The 20079-nt window shown below is 45.9% G+C and overlaps 1 protein-coding gene across 2 annotated transcripts in view; it reads left to right on the forward strand.

Moving 5' to 3' along the window:
• Positions 1-20079, forward strand: part of rgs3a (regulator of G protein signaling 3a) — a 159127-nt gene that overhangs the window by 32058 nt on the left and 106990 nt on the right. Inside the window, exon 8 of one of the 2 annotated variants that reach the window (XM_030742067.1) lies at positions 1897-1987. In XM_030742067.1, the coding sequence (XP_030597927.1) occupies positions 1897-1987 (91 nt within the window). Of the gene's footprint in view, positions 1-1896; positions 1988-2758; positions 2961-20079 lie in introns of those variants that run through there. The other variant, XM_030742061.1, reaches the window with a different exon arrangement.

Here is a 20079-nt window from a genome sequence, read left to right on the forward strand (position 1 = left end):
TATTCTTGATGGGATTAAGAGTTTCAGATTTCAGACACTTACTGATTACTGCTTACCAGGCAAAGTGGAGAGAACAAGTGCTCACGAATGCACAGCAGACAAAGTGTGACACTTCACCCACACACCTGTGTGCCAACAGAGAAAAGCAGCGACCCCCAGTCTTCCTCTCAGAGCCGTCCCAAATGTTAGCAGATAAATGTGAGATCCAAAAGTTCAGTGGTGTTCTTTGGCTGAGTAGGTTTTCCTCCACTGAGCAGCATATCCCTATAACTGCTTTTCTTAGTCCTTTCTCTTCACTGTTCAATTATTCAGCCCTAATTTATCCTTCTGTCTCTGCTCTTCCTTTTCAAATGTGCATTTTTTTTTCTCTTGAATTAAACCACATATTTACATTAAAAGGCACGTTTTAGTGGTTAGTGAGGTAACAAATATCTCTTATGTAATACTTCATCACTTGTGTGTTATTACATAATTAAGCAACCCTGTATATATATTTTTTTTTCTGAGGGGTGGTGAAGTAAATATATTTCCTTTCTGGTATAAAGCAGAGGTAAATTTAATATATATATATTTTGCTGTTGCTTCAGGATATTTATAACTGTGACGCAGCAAAAGGATTTCAGCCCCAATTCGAGGCTAAAAATCATGCATCTTTACTTCAGACTTTTAATCCAAACTTTAAAAAGAGGCTAGCAGAGAAATTAATAAGATTAGGAGAACAAGCATGAGAACCCCAGCAAGACTTTAAATTAACATTCGCATCAGTGAGGAACACTAACAACAGAAAGAAACTGTACTTTACTCAGGCGTATATCTTCCTTCCTCTAACATTTATCCCAATGAATATTTAATTAGCTTAACATGCTAATGAGGGAGATTTAGCTTTGAATCATAGGGAGTTATGTCTCTTCATCCTCCCCGCCACATCCGTTATTCTCATCTGTTGTTTTTCATTCATCCCTTCCTACAAGCCCATCCCTTTCGCTCCTCTGTGTTCTTGTTTTATTCCAGAAAAATTTGGGCCTCGCGAGCGTTGACTGCTTAACTTGCCTGTCACATCTTGTCATTTGTTTGCACCCTTTTGCCACATCATGCCTTTTTCTTTTTTTAACGTCTCCTTCGTTTCCTACCTTCTCTTTTCATCTCCCTTGTGACTAACAGCTCTTTTTTTCCCCCACACTTTCCTCTTCTTCACATGTACAGGGGAATATTGAATGACGGCATAAATCCCTCCCTGACTTTGAGAACATATGCCCTCCCCTCCCCCTACTTTTATACAAGTCCCTGCCCGTCCTCCCCCTTGTCCCACAGCCTGCAGAAATCTGTCCACTCAGATAAGATGCTTTTAAAATGGAGATTATTGTCACTGTTCATTGCGTCACATTATTTCGTACAAAAGAGGAGGCTGGCGGTGTGTGCGCGTATGCTGTAAGATATGTGTGACACAGTAAAATGATTACAGACTACAAGCAGCGTCGCCTTTGTTTGTAAAACCGCATCCACATCATCAGGATTACAGATCGTAACTCCTCCGACTGCATGGTTTTATTTAACACACGCACAGTAGTGGAAAATACATAACACACATGTGCAAACACACACTCACAAACCATCTGGTTCACAGGGCACTAGTGAAGAAGTAGGGGCATCAGCTGCTAGTGTAAGCATTATGAGTGTTGAGTGTGTGTATTCAGTTGTTTGCAGCCCTGGAGGAACAACCAAACTGGACCTGCGCACGCGTGTGTGTGTGTGTGCACTTTCCCGTTTTTTTGTCCTTTTTTTTGAGTTTATGTACAACGTGTTTATCTTGTCACATTGATAGGCAACATCTGTCACACACACAGACACTCATAAATTCATGTACACACAGTCAATCACTGCCTGTGTGTGCTCCAGGAGGTTCAAGGATGGTACTACCTACTTGGGGAAGAGCAGGGGAGGAAGCAGCATCTTAAAGTACCCACGCAACACAACTACCACAACACTGGTAAGGTGTTACTAATGAAACCCTGATACTTTTAAGGACATTACTTGTATGTGAGCGGTCAGCACTGGCTGGTTTATTTGATTATTTAGCAAACCGGCCTATTTTGTGCATGAAATTAAATGTTGGCCATGCTAAGGGATGGAACTACACAGAAGAGGATTAAGACCACTAAAAATAAATATTTTTTGGTCATGACTTTTTTCTGAATTCTGAGATTAAAATCAGACTTCTGACTCAGAACTCCAAAATATCAAAATTCTGACATCAAAGTCGACTTTTTTCTCAGACTTCTCAATTCAGAATAAAAATTTTAAAAAGTGGTCATACTTTTTTTCAGAATTCAGACTTTTTTTTTCTCCTAACACTGATTAAAGTTGACAGAAGTATAGAAAATAATGAAAACGTGAGACAAAGATAAATTTATTCTCATGGCCAGTTACCAGTGTGTGAGGGTAAAACAAACCTTGGCTGCTCTAAGAGCACAACTCACCCATTTACATATTCTTATATATATGTGTGTGCTAGTCTCCTGGTTCTTTATCTGTCTTCAGATTGGGAGGCTGGGGATGCAAGGGATTAAGGGAGTGGAAGAGGGGGATTGGGAGAGCGAATGAGGGAAAGAGAGAGAATGGGAAGGAGGGAGGGGTCTGGATGAAACTCTGACGCGTCACAGTTGCCAGAGAGAGAGAGAGAGGGAGAGAGAGGGAGAGAGACAGGGCGCTCCGATAGCATTCGCTGCTGGAGTGGATCCCCCCCTTACACACACATCCAACTCACACACACACGCACACACTCACACACCTCGCTCACAGACACATTTGTTTGGAAATCTATTTTTTTCTTCTCATCACCTTTGAGTGCTCCTTCTCTTCCTACTTATGTTTGCACTCACTCGTAGTTGGTGCTGCTGGTGGTGTGTGTGTTTGTTGGAGTGATGCATCTCTGTGCCAGCCATAAGAGCAGCCTAGAATAGGTGAGTACTCTGTGTTGTCATACTTGACTGTACTCACTTTACATGTGTTTGGAAGTTACACGCTGCATTTCAGACAACGTTGCATTTGCAACGTGGGCCAGTGTGGCTTGTTTTGAGGATGCTGCAGCGATGCACGCAGTCTCTCCTGACTTCTTCCTCCTTCTTCACTATATTTTTTTATTCTGTTTTTTCTTCTCTATTATCTTCTTCTGTGCCTGTTTTTCTCCTCTGTGTGCTTTTATGGCTTCTCATATTACTTTTAATCTCTTTTGTTACTGTGCATGAGATCCTAATCTGTCAATTCTCATCTAATTTTCTCTTGCTGGGCTAAAGTGGTCGCTCCATTGGGGACCCTTTAAGGAGCTTAGTTTTCCCTTTCAGTGGATTAGTGATACCAGGACTGAGTACCTAGTATCAGTGTGACCCTATCTCTTTGTACACAGTTGCAAAAGCCTTTCACTTTAGCACACAGAGTTACACATACTCTTGTTCACTCCAACAACCTTAGCCTTGTCCTCCCTCAGTGACGCCAACTTTCCTTTTCTTATTCACATTCTGGGTTATGAGAATGACGCTGATATTGTGAGACGTTAGCTAACCTATCCCAATTTACACTGCTTGGCTGAACTAGGCTAATCTGCCTCATGCAACTTTAAAATTAGTTTTATGCTGCTGTAGATGGAACTGGGGCATCAGATTGAGTAAGACTCAGTCATCGGGAAACCATTACCAAGCTTGCATGAGGGAATCCTGACTTGTGCTCTACGGCTACATAGGCAAATTGTTCTTTTTTGCGATTTGTAGACTTGAAGGTGTTTAATGTGACACACATTTAGCCAAACCCTGAATGGCTGTTGAGAAAGAGCTGTTTAGGAAGTTTAATTGCATAGGATGTCATTTAAAATACAAACAAACAAAAAGAAAAAAGAGGCAAAACTGTGTGCTTGTATTAGTGGGTGTAGAATGTTTTCATCTTTTCCACTGGCGATATTACCCCACTCCTGTCTCATCTGATCTATGTGTTTGTGTATTTGTGCGACTGGAAGGTGCACACTCATGAATGCACTCGTGCATTGCCAGCTGGCAGAATGTAGGCCATGGGGCACTGCTGCAGCATGGCATGCACTAGCATGGGAATGACCCAAACCTCATTCATTACAATATTATTCAATGTGCTTCCATCTTCTCCCGATTTCTCTCTCCTGTCAGTCCTCATCCATTTATATTTTGTGCCTTTCACACCGATTATTCATGTGTTTTTTGAATATCCTTGAGCCTCATTTTCTCTGTCAGTTTCATTTCACACATCTCGGTCACACTTGTATTTTTATACATTCTCCTCTGTGTTTTCTCTAATATCACTGTTTGTTATTCACATCGCTGCCATTTTTCTTCTATTTTGTCTGCTAACTAATGCAGAGGCAAATTGCAATAAGTCTTTTACGAAACAAATAGTATCACTAACTGATAAAAGTCCATGCTTTGAAATTTATACAGTACACTATAACTTTAATGGAGACCCTGAAATATCAAGATTGGGTAGGGGCATACAGAGAGTTTGGCAGGCTCGCCTTGTTCTTGTAAAGCTTTGGACTCAAGGCCAATTTATCATTTTACTGCATGTCATCATGTCCCTTTCCTAACTCTCTCGCTCTTTGTGTCTGCTGGTGTCTTAGAAGCTTAACAATGTAGAAACATCATCCTTCACTGTGTTTGATCATTTTTCTGGCACTAGTTTGCTTCTATCTGTTCGTGTTGAAAAAGTTCCTTTTCAAAAACGTTTGTTCTCAAAGTGAAAGGTGAGTTGATCTGAGGTGATTATCAGCGGATTGTTTTTGCATATTGATTTCAAAATCATAGTAATGTTTGTGCTCTCAATGGGCGCTCATGTGTTGCCGGCTGCAGTTGTTTTGTGTGTGCTTGTTGGTTGATGAAATTGAAAACGCATCAGGTTAAGGCCTCTTGTATGACAGCAGGCATTAGACAAGGGTGAGTCAAACCATGGCAATTATGTAAAGATGTTATTGCATTTTAGTTTATGTATAACCCCAATTCCAAAAAAGTTGGGACACTGTGCAAAAGGTAAACGGAAACAGATTGAAACAGATGTTTTGGAAATCTCATAAACCCATATTTTATTTATGATAGAAAATTGAAAATACATCAGATGTTTAAACTGAGACATTTTTCCACTTCATGAAAAATATTAGCTCATTTTGAATTAGATAGCAGCAACGCATCTTGAAAAAGTTGGGATGCCATCAACAGAAGGCTGGAAAAGTAAGTTGTACTAAAAAGAAACAGCTGGAGGAACATTTTGCAATTAATTAGGTTAACTGGCAACAGATCAGTAACATGACTGGATATAAAAGGAACATCTTAGAGAGGTAGAGTTTCTCAGAAGTAAAGAAGGGCCGAGGTTCACCAATCTGTAGAAAAATGCATCTGCAAATTGTTGAGAATTTCCAGAATAATGTTCCTCAGTGTAAACATGTGAAGACTTTGAGTATCTCATCATCTAAAGTACATAATATCATCAAAGGATAAACAGCGAAATTGCAGGGGACAAGGCTGAAAATCAGTATTGGATGCCTGTGATCTTCTGGCCTTCAGGCGGCCCTGCATTAAACACAGGCATGATTCTGTCATGGAAATCGCTACATGGGATCAGGAACACATCCAGAAGTCATAGCCTGTGAGCACAGTTCACTGTGCCATCCACATTCCAAGGTAGAGCTCTATCATGCAATGAAGAAGCCATATGTGAACATGATCCAGAAACGCTGCCTTCTGTTGACCAAATTGAAAAACTGTTCCATGGATGCTGCGGACTAAAGAAGAGAGGGATATCCAACTTGTTATCAGCGCTCAGTTCAAAAGCCTCCATCTCTGAAGGTATGGGAGCCAATTAGTGCTTGTGGAATTGGCAGCTGGCACATCTGGAAAGGCACCATTAATGTTGAAATGTACATACATGCTTTAGAGCAACACATGCTCCCATCCACATGATGTCTTTTCCAGGGAAGGGCTTGCAGATTTCATCATAAATGGGACAACATTCCTCTTCTAAAGGTCCAGCAGCTGATCTCCCCAGTTCCTAGAAATCTATGGACTGTTGTTAAAAGAAGAACGGATGCTACACAGTGGTAAACATGACCCTGTTCCAACTTTTTTTGCTCCCACCAAATTCAAAATGCGTTAATATCTTTCTTAAAATGGTAAATAGTCTTATTTTAAATATTTGATATGTTTTCTTTGTTCTACTGTGAGTGAAATATGGGTTTATGAGATTGCAAGTCACTGCATTCTGTTTAATTTAGATTTCATACAGCGTCCTAACGTTTTTGGAAATGAGGTTGTAGAAGGTTTATTAAATTAGGTAAGTAAAATGAAAAAACAGGCTTTGATTAGGCATAAGTTTGCTGAAAATGTAAAAAACAAACAAAATCTAAACACAGTTGAGTGTTATCAGTTTACCTAATAGAAAAGCTAATAGCACCTAATCTCTGTACATACTTTTTAACTTAACTTTCCACTTTGCTGAATCACTCTACTTAAGAAAAAGTCTCTTGTCAGCCTTTTGTGTTGTGCAAAATTAGGTTAGACTCACAAACTAGTTGTATATTTGCACTGTAATACAAAATTTTCTTTTTAGGTAACTTTGTCAAACCGGTCTAAACTATTTTAAAAATGATCTGATCAAAAGCTGAGAACAAAAATGTGTTTATAGCTGTTCTTCACTTTAAAGGCAATGCATGTTTACAGCTACGTCCCATAATGCCGTATCCCCTTTGAAAGAATGCCTCAGTTTATTAGCAAACCTCTTCTGCTGAAGCAAACAATTTACTGGTCTGCAAGTTAATCCACGTTAATGTCCACAGACTCTCACCAGAGGTGCACAGTTTGGATCAGTGTGTCTGACTAATCCCTCGCTCAGAGACCTGTGCCATTTCAGAGCCTTGCCTGTGCCAGGCCAAATCCCTGGGGGCAGAATTATGCTAGACTACGAAGCTGGCAGCCAGCTACACATGATGCAGCATCAAGCTGACCTGATGGGAAGGAAACTTCATGGGCTTCTTCACACATGACACAGAAATTAATGCCAAAAAGACCACAAGATCAAAAAAATGTAATCTTCACATCCAAAACCTGATTTGTGGTCAACCGCAATGCAATATATTTCCACAGAGCAAAAAAGTTTGGAATCTCTGAATGTCAGACTGATAGAAGTTTTGCTCCCCCTTTACTTTGTTGTAACATTGCGGCAGAGACAAAATTTCCTCATGCATGCCTCCACAGCAACATCTATCCGCTTAGCGTTGACAGCTAATTACACTGTAGGGCTACAACAAAAAGGCTGCCATCTTAACTTTGGTTGAGATGAGTTGAGATGCTGAAATGAAAAGGCTGTGCATGAATGGCAACTAAACTACATTTTCTGAGATAAGGCGTGATAGCAACTAGTGTTGACTTTCAGGACACATTTTGTATTGCGGTTCTAGGATCCTCTTTCAAGCTCCAGTAATATTGTATGCAGTTTTTAGAACGCTGCTCTATACTTAATAGATGCCTATCTAATTTATAGTGCAATCAGAAATTATCCTCTAAATACATGGTTGGCACATTGATAGTCATGCTAGATAAAGGAACACAAAACACAAAGGATAATTGTGTTACTGTGACATTTCTGCCTAAAGTGTGGAAAGCAGGAAAATACATTTATAAATGTGGAGTGTCAGTGCCTAATTTTAATGATATAATCCATATCTGTGTATTCATCACTCCAAAGTGTTTGGAAAAAAAAAAAATCCCTTCTCTGCTTTTGCGTCGTGTGTCAACAGAGACGGCTGACCCAGGGTGACATGTACGTGTGTGTGTTTTTGACCATGGCTAATGCACTTGCTTCCTACAAGCTTACGATGTGGGTCAGGTGGTCTGTATGTGCGTGAAAGCAAAAATAGCGGAACACCCTCTGGGTCTGTGCTTAAAAAGTGTGTCATCCGCATCATACTCGCATTTGTTTCACTGTTTTAGAATAGACGAACGGGGACCCAGACAAAGTGCACAAGCGTACATAAACGCTGCCAAGCTTTCCCAGATGGCATGCCGCGCCTTTAAATCAGCAGATTAAAATGGACACTGTGTGATTAACGTATATTGGAGGGGTGGGGGGTGGGACATGAATGTGGGGGAGGGAGAAGTGTTTTTGCTGTAAATTTGTTCTGGTTAACAGCGGTGGGGAATTTGTGCTCAGTATACGTGTCTTTGCAAGGATGTGTACAGAATGTCTGGCATGCCGTACATCTGCTCCTTGCTCTGAAGGGTGAATCTGACCCTAGGCTTGCATCCATTTGATCTTGAGCGCATCACTTGACCCCAGAGGCTCCAATCTGTGCTACACATTGTGCTCTGTTGACACCATCGGCTGTTATTTAACCCACACGATAAGATAAAGGTGCAATGAAAGTCACATTTGATGGATGAAAGCTGCCATCATAAAATCACTGGTTATTTAAATCTCTGCTCAGAATGGAATTAGATGAAGTGACTTTTGAGGTTACTGAACTTTTTGACCTGATTGCAAGCATTTTTCTCAGAAAACTGCTTAACCTGGTATGGAAAAGCAAAGGTATTGCTAATAAAATTAATTCCATTTAGCTTATTCAGTTTTGCGGTCCTGGTATTGAGACATTTGAGCACAACAGATGTATCACTTATGTTACACAAGTCAATATATCTGCTGAGAAAAAGGCCTGTAATAAAAGAGCAGGCTCTCCCACCTAACTTGTCACATAATGACACTAATAAGAGGTGCAGACAGATGCATGCACAGTCTGACCGTGGGTGTGTTTGGCATTTAGTTGCATCCCAACCATGAATCTCTCCAGCCTACAAATAGCATGGAGTTCAGTCTAAAATGGGCGGACAGTTTCATGTGTTAGGGTCAGAGACAGGGAACCTAGATGGCTCATGGACATAAAGTAAATCTGAATTCATTTACTGATAGGCAGACATGTTGAGTCTGCAGAAGGTAGGCAGAACTAAGTGAACAAGATGGGAGGGAGCTGACTGTAGAAAACAAGCTTTGTAGACTCATATCAGCATACTGACAGGTCTGTGTAGCTGATGGCCAAAACACCAAAAATATTAATATCTAGCTCCATAGAGAAAAAGAGTATTAGTACTGTTTTTGAGGGACAATGTAAAAAACACACTGGCGCTGAGAGGTAGCCAGAAATTTGTATATATCTAGTTAAAATTACCCACATACAATGGACTTTGCAGGTTGCAGGTTTGGTATTTAATGTTTGAAGGACAATTTTCATTTTTATGCAATTTTTCCAACTCCCTCACCAATTAAGTACAATAGGCATAAAAGGAAGCTGACCACTCTAAAAGATTTGAAGCCATTTGTGACTCACACGGTCCGCGTCAATTTACACCATGTTTCCGCCTCACACAAAACTGAAAAATAACCCTGGAAGAAAAACAGGGGAATTGCCTTCCAACAGCTTCACCCAATTATATGTATATTTGTTGCTTTATTTTCTTTCTCTTTCCATCACATTCGGCCAAAATGTGCATCACTTGTGACTTTGTGGTGACACGTTTTCTTTATTGGCAGCAAAACACAGGATAACCTGCTCTTGACTATGATGAAAGCCTTCCCAGCTTCCTTTACATACATTGGCTAAAAGCCAGACATTAGGGAAGTGATTGGCCTGTATTGCAGACTAGAGCCAATCAAAATGTGGGACACTTCCTCAATATGTGGAACAGGGGGACAAGGAATGAAAAATGCTGTGCAGTCCCTCTATAAAGTGGGACACCTGGCCACCCTAGTGTACCCTAGTGTACACAGACACTCCATAGCTAGATCAGAGTTGTGAATTTGAATACCCACCTCCTTTTTGTTTCATCTTAACAATGAAACTTTTTTGAATATAAGCTGCTTGTGCACAGGAGGTGACAGGAGCAGAACATCTGTCAGGGTGTGAAACACTAATCCTTATGTGCTCATTAGTACTGTCGATGATCTTGTTGGTCTGTTCATGTTCATGTTCATAAATAAGCACATGATACACTCAGGTAAAACAATGATGTATAAGATTGCCAGCAAAAGCTAAAACAAATCCAATAACATATTACACTGGCAAGGGGCATTTAACCAAGATGCAAATGACATTAATTGATAAACCTAATGCACTATAGAATAACGTACCATACCTGCAAATATGAGTAAAATACCTAAAGCTGTGCAAAAGTATATCAGGGGACATGTAACATTATTACTGCTGAACCCGATGAAGATGTTGAAGATGACTGTTTCATGAATTTGGAGGCACTATTCAGTCTGGAGATTTCCAGTGAATGTTTTTTTTTTCCCCCAATCTCTAAACATTTCTATGTTTTTTCTCCTTAAATCCTTTTTACCAATCTCTATCAGGGACAATCATTTAACACTGAACCAACAGCCATCTGACATAATCCTTTCTGGCTGTTCTCCCTTGCTCAGGACAGAAACAGGAAATGAAATGTGTCTGTCATTACTGTCTGGCTGGCCAGAGGGCACAGAAGTCATCATATTGTCTTATTCCATATGGCATCGTGCAATAATTGTGAGTCACTTGCTCAGCTGTTGCTGAGGTCAAGCAAAAAATCTCTCATGCTCACTTTTTGTTTTAGAAATATGCATTATTTTCTAAATGTACTTGACTTTTTGCTGGCAGTGTGCATGCATCCCTCTCAGGGATCAAACCAATCCGTGACACGCACAGTACATTGAATGTGCATCTATGTACAACCCCCACTCCAAAAATGTTGGGACGCTGTATTAAATGTAAATGAAAACAGAATGCGGTGATTTGCAACCTCACAAACCCATATTTCATTCATAGCATCCCCTCTTCTTTTAACAACAGTCTGTAAATATGGAAATCTTGCTGCTCAGCAGTCCTTCTTTGTGGTATTTTTTTGTTTAATGATGTGCCTAATGTTTTCAGCTGGTGAAAGGTCTGGACTGCAAGCAGGCCAGTTCCTCAACTATGAAGCCATGCTGTTTTAATGGATGCAGTATGTGGTTTAATATTGTCTTGCTGATAGATGCAAGATCTTCCCTAAAAAAGAACTCATCAAGTTGGGAATATATATTGCTCTAAAGCCTGTATATACAGTATCTTTCAGCACTGATGGTGCACTTTAATCTCCTTAGTACCAACTGAACACCATTTAAACACCAGAGCCTACCTGAGTATTGTTGTTGACCATGCTGTCCATCCTTTTATGACTGCAGTGTACCCAACTTCTGATGAGTGCTTCCAGGAGGATAACACAACATGTCACAAAGCTCAGATCATCTCAAGCTGGTTTCTTGAGCATCACAATGAGTACTGAAATGGGCTCCAGATCTCAATCCAATAGTACACCTTTGGGATGTGGTGGTACAGGAGGCTCACATCATGGATGTGCAGCTGACAAATCTGCAGAAACTGTGTGATGCTGTCATCTCAGTATGGACCAAAATCTCTGAGGAATGTTTCCAGCACTTTGTTGAATCTGTGCCGCGAATAATTAAAGCAGTTTTGAAGGCAAAAGGCAGCCCAACCCAGTACTAGCAAGGTCTAACTAAAAGAAATACACCTTGTTTTTTTTTACAGATGTCTTGCTGTAGTCTACTCAAGGCTTCATGCTACTTTTTCATGTTATTTTGTTATGCAATCAAACAGAATAACTAAAGAATCATAACAGACGCTGGAGAGCAACAGACAATAAACATTGCCCCCAAAATCTTTCTTGCAATGGAAATGTGATTAAAACATGAATAAAAAGGTTTTGTTTTCTGTTGAGCTGAATCTTGTGGGCAGGACATAAGCTGAAATATGCAAAACATTTCTTTGTTGGCTGCCTCAGTAGGAGTGACAGCTTGGCAGCATCTTCATATAGTAAGCAAGAGAACAAGTGGGTGAAGAACACAGAGCAGGAGTAGATAAGAGCAAGAAGGAAGAATGTTTTGTATGAAAATTGATATAAGTTCATATTGTTACTAGTGTGCACTTTTAACCCTTTACAACATAATAGAGAAAGAAAAGCCACCATCAAGGACACAAGGCACATCTGTTTGATTATAATAACAAACACTATCATAAAGTTGGCCTTATTCTCAGAATGACCAAGTTTAGTTACAAAGCTAGAACAAGGAGTTCTCATCCACTGTCTATAGAGATCCTTCTTCAAAATAAAGATATTATCTGTTGAAATCCCTGGCAGATACTGTATGTCACTGTGGTCTCTTTCAGTGTGATGATAGGAGGGACTCTGTGAATAGATACTGATCCTCAGTGTCCAGTTTTTAAGGGAAATGAAAAACTGCCAAAGGCACAGTTTGAGTCTGTCTGTCTGTCTGTGCATGCAGACATATAGGGCAGCTACATGTACCTGGATAACCTACAGGCCAACAGAAACCATGATGAACATGCACAAAGGTCAGCCATAGCCAAATACCTCCAGTAGGTAACACAGGTGGTGTCTTACCTTCTGAAGGTAAGGCCCATCAGCACCAATAAGAGCTGTTCTAAGAGTGCCGCAGGCAAATGAAGACAGACGGTGATGAGGAACAGTAGGAGGAACTGTCAGGGACTGGGATGTACCATCGACAGATAGAGGAAGTGGCTAGCACCAGGAAATCCTACCAGTAGCTAGAAAAGGCCAGTCTAAAGGACAACACAGAAGCTCCGATCATGGCAGCACAAGAACAGGCCCCAAGCATCAGATCCATAGAGGCAGAGTCTACGACAGCTCACAGGACACAAGTTGCAGACTGTGCGAAGGTACCCCAGAGACTATCCAACCCACAGTAGCAGGATGTAAGCTGGGGACAGCATACACTGAGAGGCATACCCAAGTGGCTGGGATAGTGTACAGGAACATCTGTGCCTCTTATGGATTAGAAATCCCCAAGTCCCAGAGACAGGAGACAGTGCCAAAGGTGGTTGAGAACAACAGGGCTAAGGTCCTGTGGGACCAGACAGACCAGCAGCTGCTGGCCAGCCACCCAGACATAGTGGTGGTTGACAATGAGCGGAAAACCACGGTTGTGATAGATGTGGCAATCCCAGCGGAGAGCAACATCAGAAAGAAAGAGCACAAGAATATAGAGAAGTACAAATACGGTTGAGTTCAGTTCCCAGCAGGCAGTACAGCTGCCTGTATTACCATCCACCTGTCACTCAAAGTGTTCATGCCCCCAATAATGTAACTTTAAGCTTTAATTAAGTTAAGTGAGTAAATCATAAAAATAATTCATCCTTTGTACAGTCATATAATGGGAAATTAGTTACAGATGCTGAAACTTACCAGGCTGTTTTTGTTTATTTCTGCTGTAATGACTGGCACTTTAACAAAGTCTATGGGGAGTGACTTGCCTTTGGAGGCAGTATCAAATTTAAATGCACTTTTGCATTGGCTTAATTTTTAAGCCCTGGAGGATGCTGCTGGGATGTTACTTGTGTCCTGGAGAAGGCTGGGTGGCAGATATAAATAGAATGATTAAATGATGGATGAAATAATGACACCTTAAGCATTATGCATCCCAGATAAACACTGAAGAAATGATGACAGAACAGCATGTAATTAACTGGTTATACAGATAAGCATCATGGTTATGTTATATGCGTCTACTTAACACAATATTTAGGACACTATATATAATTTTGTTATGTCAGCCTGATCGAACAGTAAATATGGAAAAACTAAGCTGAATCCAACATTTGCTGTTACATCTCTATGCCCTCTTCTGTCATGGCCGGGGAGGAAATGGACGAGGAATGGCTGACACGAAGGACTCCAGAAGTCAGCGTAACATAAAAGGGATTTATTTCAACGGGGGAAACACAAATACAAAAACCTTGGAAGGGAGGCACAGGGAGACGAAGGGCAGGCACAGGGAACACAGGAACATGCGGGCACAAAACATCAACGACGCGACAGAGAACAAATGAAAACTGAGGGCTTAAATACACACTGGGTAATCAGGGCAAGAGGAAACAGCAGGGAACAACAGGTGAGGCAAATGAAACTAATTACACAGGGGAAGCAAAGCTAAACACAAAGCACAAGGAAATCACATTGGCAAAATAAAACAGGAAGTGATAAACCAAGGAACACGCAGACAAGTCACAACACTGGGAACATGACAAACATACAGGGAGGACAAACTCAGGAAATAAATTAACACAAAACGCTGGGCCAACGGCCCAGGACATGACAGTACCCCCCCCTCAAAGGCCGGCTCCCGACGGCCAAAACCAGAAACAAAACCAGACAAGGGCGGGAGGCGGGGGACCAGGAGGGAGGGCCCGAAACAAAAACAAAGACAGGGAGCATCAAAATGAGGCAGAGCAGAGGCAACACAGTCCAAACAAGAACAAAACACGGGGACGAGAAGCAAAAAAAAAAAACACCCGGATGAAACAAAAAGCGACGGCACAAGGCCGGAGAGCTCCAATGTCCAAAACAGGGGGCCGAAACAAGGAACAGTCCAGGAGCTATGACAAAACAAAAAACAGCAGGGGAAAAAACAGTCCACAGTTCAGGGGAGTCAGTGGGAAATCCAAAAACAAAAAACACACAGTTCAGGAGGCCGCAGAGGCCAAGGGGCCACAAAGCAAAATCCCAACGAGGGAGGCCAACCGCGCTCCCAGCGGCGGCGGCGACGAGGACGAGAAGGAATCACTGGAGGCCGACCGCGCTCCCAGCGGCGGCGGCGACGACGAGGGGGAGTCACTGGAGGCCGACCGCGCTCCCAGCGGCGGCGGCGACGACGAGGGGGAGTCACTGGAGGCCGACCGCGCTCCCAGCGGCGGCGGCGACGACGAGGGGGAGTCACTGGAGGCCGACCGCGCTCCCAGCGGCGGCGGCGACGACGAGGAGGAGTCACTGGAGGCCGACCGCGCACCCAGCGGCGGCGGCGACGACGAGGAGGAGTCACTGGAGGCCGACCACGCGGCATGCGGCGGCGACGAGGAGGGGTCACTGGAGGCCGACCGCGAGGCGTGCGGCGGCGGCGACGGGGAGCAGACACTGGAGGCCGACCGCGGGGCATGCGGCGGCGGAGAAGGGCGACCCCGGGCTCTGGTGGGGAACCCTCGGGTGACGTGGAGCGCTCGGACTGAGCAGAGACCCCCACCGGCTCGGACTGAGCGGGACCCCCTGGCTCGGAGCGCTCGGACTGAGCGGAGACCCCCATCGGCTCGGACTGAGCGGAGACCCCCATCGGCTCGGACTGAGCGGGACCCTCTGGCGCGGAGCGCTCGGACTGAGCGGAGACCCCCATCGGCTCGGACTGAGCGGGACCCTCTGGCGCGGAGCGCTCGGACTGAGCGGAGACCCCCATCGGCTCGGACTGAGCGGGACCCTCTGGCGCGGAGCGCTCGGACTGAGCGGGACCCCCTGGCTCGGACTGAGCGGAGACCCCCATCGGCTCGGACTGAGCGGAGACCCCCATCGGCTCGGACTGAGCGGAGACCCCCATCGGCTCGGACTGAGCGGGACCCTCTGGCGCGGAGCGCTCGGACTGAGCGGAGGCCCCCATCGGCTCGGACTGAGCGGGACCCCCTGGCTCGGACTGAGCGGAGACCCCCATCGGCTCGGACTGAGCGGGACCCCCTGGCTCGGACTGAGCGGAGACCCCCATCGGCTCGGACTGAGCGGGGCCCTCTGGCACGGAGCGCTCGGACTGAGCGGAGACCCCCATCGGCTCGGACTGAGCGGAGACCCCCATCGGCTCGGACTGAGCGGAGACCCCCAACGGCTCGGACTGAGCGGGACCCTCAGGCTCGGAGCGCTCGGACTGAGCGGAGACCCCCAACGGCTCGGACTGAGCGGGACCCTCAGGCTCGGAGCGCTCGGACTGAGCGGAACCCCCTGGCGGCTCGGACTGAGCTGAGCCCTTGGGCTGAACAGGGCCTACATGGTGAGGCTCCGGATGCGCAGGCTGGGACTGCGGAACAGGGCACACTGCTGCTTTATTGAGCAGCAGGGGCCGCTCGGGGAATAGCCAAGGTGCAGGGGACTGCATGGGAGCTGACGCTATGGGCTGCGTGGAAGCAGGCCGGGAGACGACTGGCTGCGTGGAAGCAGGCCGGGAGACGACTGGCTGCGTGGAAGCAGGCCGGGAGACGACTGGCTGCGTGGAAGCAGGCCGGGAGACGACTGGCTGCGTGGAAGCAGGCCGGGAGACGACTGGCTGCGTGGAAGCAGGCCGGGAGACGACTGGCTGCGTGGAAGCAGGCCGGGAGACGACTGGCTGCGTGGAAGCAGGCCGGGAGACGACTGGCTGCGTGGAAGCAGGCCGGGAGACGACTGGCTGCGTGGAAGCAGGCCGGGAGACGACTGGCTGCGTGGAAGCAGGCCGGGAGACGACTGGCTGCGTGGAAGCAGGCCGGGAGACGACTGGCTGCGTGGAAGCAGACTGCGAGCTAGGGAGAGCAGACTGCGAGCTAGGGAGAGCAGACTGCGTGGAGGCAGACTGCGAGCTAGAGCATGCCGACTGCGTGGAACCCGACTGAGAGCTAGGGAGAGCAGACTGCGAGCTAGGGAGAGCAGACTGCAAGCTAGGGAGAGCAGACTGCGAGCTAGGGAGAGCAGACTGCGTGGAGGCAGACTGCGAGCTAGAGCATGCCGACTGCGTGGAAACTGACCGAGAGCTAGGGAGATCTGGCTGCGTGGAAACTGACCGAGAGCTAGGGAAATCTGGCTGCGTGGAAACTGACCGAGAGCTAGGGAGATCTGGCTGCGTGGAAGCTGACCGAGAGCTAGGGAGATCTGGCTGCGTGGAAGCTGACTGAACGCTACGGGGAGCAGTCTGCGTGGAGACTGACTGAGAGCTAGGAAGAGCTGACACTGGGCAAGCTGTCATTACTGGAGCTACCGAGGGAGCCGGAGCTGAGGGAACTGCGACTAAAGATGGAAAAACTGCAGATGAAGAGACCAAAACCGAACTGACTGAAGGGTCCAAGGGGATTACGGAGCTAACTGACGTTAAAGCGGAGGGAGCAGACTGAGAGGGCACAGAAACAGCTGACACCGGGGACCGAGGAAGAGCTACTGGGGCTGACTGAGACTGGAGTGGACAGGGAGCGACAGGAGCTGGGGCTGACTGAAGGCGAGGGGAAGCGACTGGAGCTGGGGCTGACTGAAGGCGAGGGGGAGCGACTGGAGCTAGAGCTGACTGAAGGCGAGGGGGAGCGACTGGAGCTAGAGCTGACTGAAGGCGAGAGGGAGCGACTGGAGCTAGAGCTGACTGAAGGCGAGGGGGAGCGACTGGAGCTAGAGCTGACTGAGACCCTGCTGCTGCAGCTAACACAGAAAACCGATGCGAAGGCTTGGACCTGGTTGCCCCCACCCGCGGAACAGGAACGGGTGCAGAGGTCAGCCCGTCCGTGGCTGCCCCCACCCGCGGAACAGGTACGGGTGCAGAGGTCAGCCCGTCCGTGGCTGCCCCCACCCGCGGAACAGGTACGGGTGCAGAGGTCAGCCCGTCCGTGGCTGCCCCCACCCGCGGAACAGGTACGGGTGCAGAGGTCAGCTCGTCCGTGGCTGCCCCCACCCGCGGAACAGGTACGGGTGCAGAGGTCAGCCCGTCCGTGGCTGCCCCCACCCGCGGAACAGGTACGGGTGCAGAGGTCAGCCCGTCCGTGGCTGCCCCCACCCGCGGAACAGGTACGGGTGCAGAGGTCAGCCCGTCCGTGGCTGCCCCCACCCGCGGAACAGGTACGGGTGCAGGGGGAGCTGGAGCCAAGGGAGCGGGAGCAGGGTGAGCAGAGGGAGCTGGAGCTACAGCTGACTGGGAACACTGCGACTGAGGAGGAGCTGGAGCTACAGCTGACTGGGAACACTGCGACTGAGGAGGAGCTGGAGCTACAGCTGACTGGGAACACTGCGACTGAGAGCTAGGGAGAGCTGCGGCTGACTGGGAAGGCTGAGACTGAGCTGGCACGACAGCTGTCTGGGGAAACTGAGAATGAGCTGGCGCTACGGCTAACTGGGGAAACGGAGAATGAGCTGGCGCTACAGCTGACTGAGGCGAGAGTGACCGTCTCCGCGGCGTTATACCGCTCTGCTCCCGCGGCGATTCTCTCTGATGCTGCCGGGAGCTTGGTCTTCCTCCGTCAGCAGCAGGCAGTGGTGACGCGGAAGTGGTGGGAGGCCAGGGACCCCTGTGACCCAGGAATCGGAAAAATGACTCCTCTGGAGTCATTCCGGGCGCTGGCTCCAGGAAAACGTCTCTCCGCTTCCTCCGGTATCTCGTCCTCCGTGGCTGCGGCGACTGCTGAGGACAGGAGGGGCCAGCGAGCGGAGTGACAGGTGAGGGAGCGGCCGGCGCCAAAAACAGTCCGCCCACGCGGCAGACCTGCGGTTTAGGCGGGGGCGGTGAGCGGCGTCGCCGGGGACCGTTCAAAAAAGCTGGTCCCCCCAGCGCCAGGCGAGTGCCATTGTAGCGGCCGGAGCTTGCAGGGTCTTTAGTATGGTCGCGTCGTTCTGTCATGGCCGGGGAGGAAATGGACGAGGAATGGCTGACACGAAGGACTCCAGAAGTCAGCGTAACATAAAAGGGATTTATTTCAACGGGGGAAACACAAATACAAAAACCTTGGAAGGGAGGCACAGGGAGACGAAGGGCAGGCACAGGGAACACAGGAACATGCGGGCACAAAACATCAACGACGCGACAGAGAACAAATGAAAACTGAGGGCTTAAATACACACTGGGTAATCAGGGCAAGAGGAAACAGCAGGGAACAACAGGTGAGGCAAATGAAACTAATTACACAGGGGAAGCAAAGCTAAACACAAAGCACAAGGAAATCACATTGGCAAAATAAAACAGGAAGTGATAAACCAAGGAACACGCAGACAAGTCACAACACTGGGAACATGACAAACATACAGGGAGGACAAACTCAGGAAATAAATTAACACAACACGCTGGGCCAACGGCCCAGGACATGACACCTTCTTTCCTTGAGGATTAAATTATCCACTGACCAATAAAGAGTTCCTCGGGCACCACACTGCATTCAGCCTTGTGATGAGTCACACAACTATTTACCAGAACCACCCATAAACTCAGACTGAAGTGATACCCAGTCTAAACCCAAATGTCCTGTTAGTACAACAAATGCAAAATGCAGAACCCAGAGGTGAATCAGCCAAAGCCCCATAACTCAGACAGGCATGCAAATTTCATGTAACCTACAAACAACATCTTCTGTGCCAAAGGGTTTTTTCTTTTTACATAGACTGTGGTAGAGGTCATCTTGATGTCATCACGCTTGTCTTAAGAAATGTTTGAACTTTGAATCATTGAGATTGTCATTCCCCAAAAGCCGTGCAGCTTTGTGTACCAGAAGGTATCCTACTAAACATCAGTCATGCTGCATTATAAAGACCTCTGGTGTGTGTGTGTGTGTAGGGGTGTGTGTGAGTGTGTAGTTGTTTTACTCTCCAATCTTTGTTGTGCAGATAATGACTAGCACAGAATAAGGTCTGCTTGTTTGCTGAGCCCAGCTTTAAAACATTCCACTCTAGTTGTTCAATAAATTGAAACCTTTGTTCAGCTATGGCAAAAGTCACTTCCTAAATCAAGCAACATGTATATAAAAGAGGTTATGACAACAATAAAAGTGGGAGTAAGAATACAATCAATTCATACATCTGAGATGTTCATTTTTATTTTGTAAAATGTCAACTGAAGAATACAATGTCAGTCATATTTGATTAATCCTGAGTATAAATGTTCCTCTATTTCTGAGATACACAGTTTTTCTTTCAATGTTTTTTATGGTTGTAATATCAAAATCATCTAGATAGGGATCTGTTTTAAAATAATAAACATTCACACGAAATGCACTCCTTACATTGCCTGTAAATGAGTTCAGCTTTCACCGTACTATTTTCAATTATTTCTCTAATTTATTTACAATGCATTAATAAAAAACACTTTATTGAAAATCAAAATCATTACTAAATACTGATGTTATCAGCTCAAATTAACATTAAAGAATTGTGAAGAAGTATAATCTGGCTTTGTTTTTTTTTAATGATGTTCTTTATTTTTCTG

The sequence above is a fragment of the Archocentrus centrarchus genome, chromosome 12 (assembly GCF_007364275.1).
Source record: "Archocentrus centrarchus isolate MPI-CPG fArcCen1 chromosome 12, fArcCen1, whole genome shotgun sequence".
Classification (NCBI taxonomy): Eukaryota; Metazoa; Chordata; class Actinopteri; order Cichliformes; family Cichlidae; genus Archocentrus; species Archocentrus centrarchus.